Source organism: Carcharodon carcharias, chromosome 8, assembly GCF_017639515.1.
Source record: "Carcharodon carcharias isolate sCarCar2 chromosome 8, sCarCar2.pri, whole genome shotgun sequence".
NCBI lineage: Eukaryota > Metazoa > Chordata > Chondrichthyes > Lamniformes > Lamnidae > Carcharodon > Carcharodon carcharias.
The window spans coordinates 73223670-73226079 of NC_054474.1; the positions used below are offsets into that span (position 1 = coordinate 73223670).

At 43.6% G+C, this 2410-nt stretch overlaps 1 protein-coding gene across 1 annotated transcript; it reads right to left on the reverse strand.

Annotated features, from left to right (window-relative positions):
- Positions 1 to 725: 725 nt before the first annotated feature.
- LOC121281452 (late histone H2B.L4-like) lies at positions 726 to 1100 on the reverse strand. Its single transcript, XM_041194398.1, has one exon. The coding sequence runs from the start codon at positions 1098 to 1100 to the stop codon at positions 726 to 728; it is 375 nt and encodes a 124-aa protein (XP_041050332.1).
- Between the last annotated feature and the right edge of the window lie 1310 nt (positions 1101 to 2410).

Consider the following 2410-nt stretch of genomic DNA (forward strand, 5'->3'; position numbering starts at 1 on the left):
TGCCAATGGCAGGGGATAAGAGTGGGAAAGTTTTCTAGTCAGTTATGTGATGAAAAAAAAAGTAGGAGCCTCCACCATTACTATTCATAGATCCAGACTACAACATGCATGCAAAAATGCATGTTGCCACAGCAACTTGGACTCCCTGAGTGATCTGTAACACATCATGATCACTCTAGAGGAGAAAGGAATGACGCGAGCGTGTATTGTCTAATTTGTCTCCCTATATTTGTCAGCATCTAAGGTTAATGGACATTTGCATTTTCACTTGGGTAAAGACTTTCATCTTTTATGTTTGGTTTTGGAATGTGGGCCACACTAGCAAGATAGCATTTATTACACATCCCTTGTTATTCTGAAGCAATTAAGGGTCAACCACATGGTAGGGGACTGCATTTACATGGAGGTAGGCAGCCACCTTTCCCTAATGGATATTAATTTATTGCAACAATATAGGACTTTCATGACCATTTTTTTCTGCCAGCTCACAGTTGAATTCAATTCCACAACTTTCCAGCTTGAACTCATGACCCACGGATTGCTCGACAAGTAGCATAACTGTTAGGTGACCACACTCCTCATTATATCTCAGGCTATATGTCTTTGTGTTAGTTCCTCTACTTGCATTCTGTGAACCTGAGTAACCATACATGTGCCCATTATATCAGAGAGGTCAATACTTGAGAACAGGGTAAATTGTGTTATTAATCATTAGTATGGTTGACCTAAATGGAGTTGGTGTATTTGGTGACTGCTTTGGTGCCTTCGGAGATGGTGTGTTTGGCCAGTTCCTCCGGCAGCATGAGGTGGATGGCACTCTGGATTTCCATGGCTGAGATGGTGTGGTGCTTGTTGTAGTGAATGAGTTGCATGGCCTCGGAGGCGATGCACTCGAAACTGTCAACAAGGTAGGAGCACTTGGCACTTATGGCCTTGGATGAGATCTTGGTGGAAGGGTGAACCTGGGTCAGGACCCTGTACATGTGAGTGGAATAATTCTGCTTGTGAGATTTCCTCCACTTCTTGGGGAGCTTCTTAGTGACTTTAGTCAGCGACTGCTTTGACACCTTGCAGGACGCACCACCCTTAGCCGCAGCCATCACCTCAGGCGTTCCATTCGGCTTGGACCAACTCAAATGGTAGTCACTGTATGATATCTAGTATAAACCAGTACAGTACCTCAGATATGGTTAGTTAGTTAATACTTTAGGGTTCATTTAAACTCCTTTTAATAAATTTAGTACAGTTTCATTGTTAAAAAGTCACCCATTGGAAATTTCAAATATTTTAACATTTATTCTTCCTCACTTTTTACTTCTGTGAAAGTCCATGACTTAATTCTTCAATTGCTAATTTGTGCTGATGCTGTATATTGTTGATGCCTCATCATTACCCAGCCCTGAGATCAGCTAAAAGGAAGTATAGCTATATTTGTAGTCTGGACTCATCTTCTCAGTTTTTTTCCCTTCAAGGTGAGAGCAATCCAATTAAAAAGAATTAACCTGTATTACATAGTGCCTTTCGCAACCTTGGGACTCAGAGAACTTCACAGCCAATTAATTAGTTTAATTACTGTTGTTTGATAGGGAAACATAGTGACAAATTTAAGCACCAGTGAACCACAAACAAGAGGAATGACCAGTTAATTTGCTCTGGTGGCGTTAGTTGAGGGGCTAATTTTGGCCAGCACAACTTCTTGGTGGAACTTGTTTCAATAGTGCCATGGGGACATTTACATCCATCTGAACTGAAAGAAGGGGACATGGATTTTTGTTCCCGAGTCGGGGGCAGGAGTCAGAAAGTTGCCTGTCTTGCTGCGCCCACCTGGGGAGAAGCTCATCCGAAAGGTGGGAACTTCACTCTGGGACTGAAGTGGGTGTGGGGTGGAGTCAGTCCCAGAGCACAGGTACAGATCGGAGGCTGCCACAGAGGCAGCCGAGAGCTGAGGTGGGCTGTATAAAAGGTACCTCTCAGTTCTCTGGGACTTCATTGCAGCTGTTTTGCTAAATATTAGGCCCTCTAGCCCTCATGCACACCCCCCCCCCCCCCACCCCCCCAACCCCGACCCCTCACTCTGCATGCCCCATTCATGCCAACCATCATGAACATGAAACCGAATTGGGCCCAGGATTCAGGCCATCACGTTGCCAACTTTGTGCCTGTGTTGGGTATAAGTGCAATTTCTTGGCTCCTATTGCATTGAAAATGAACACCGAGTTCCAGAAGTGTGCAGAAGCCACATCCCTCATTTGTTCAGCATATTGGTTCAAAGCAAGTTTAAAATAAAATTGATGAGAATTAGAATCATAACACTGGCGATTTCAAGTTATTTCAACATGCAAGACAACACAAGGTTGGGGAAGTCCATAATGTGAAGTCAGTCAATATAGATATTTATATGGGGCGATCC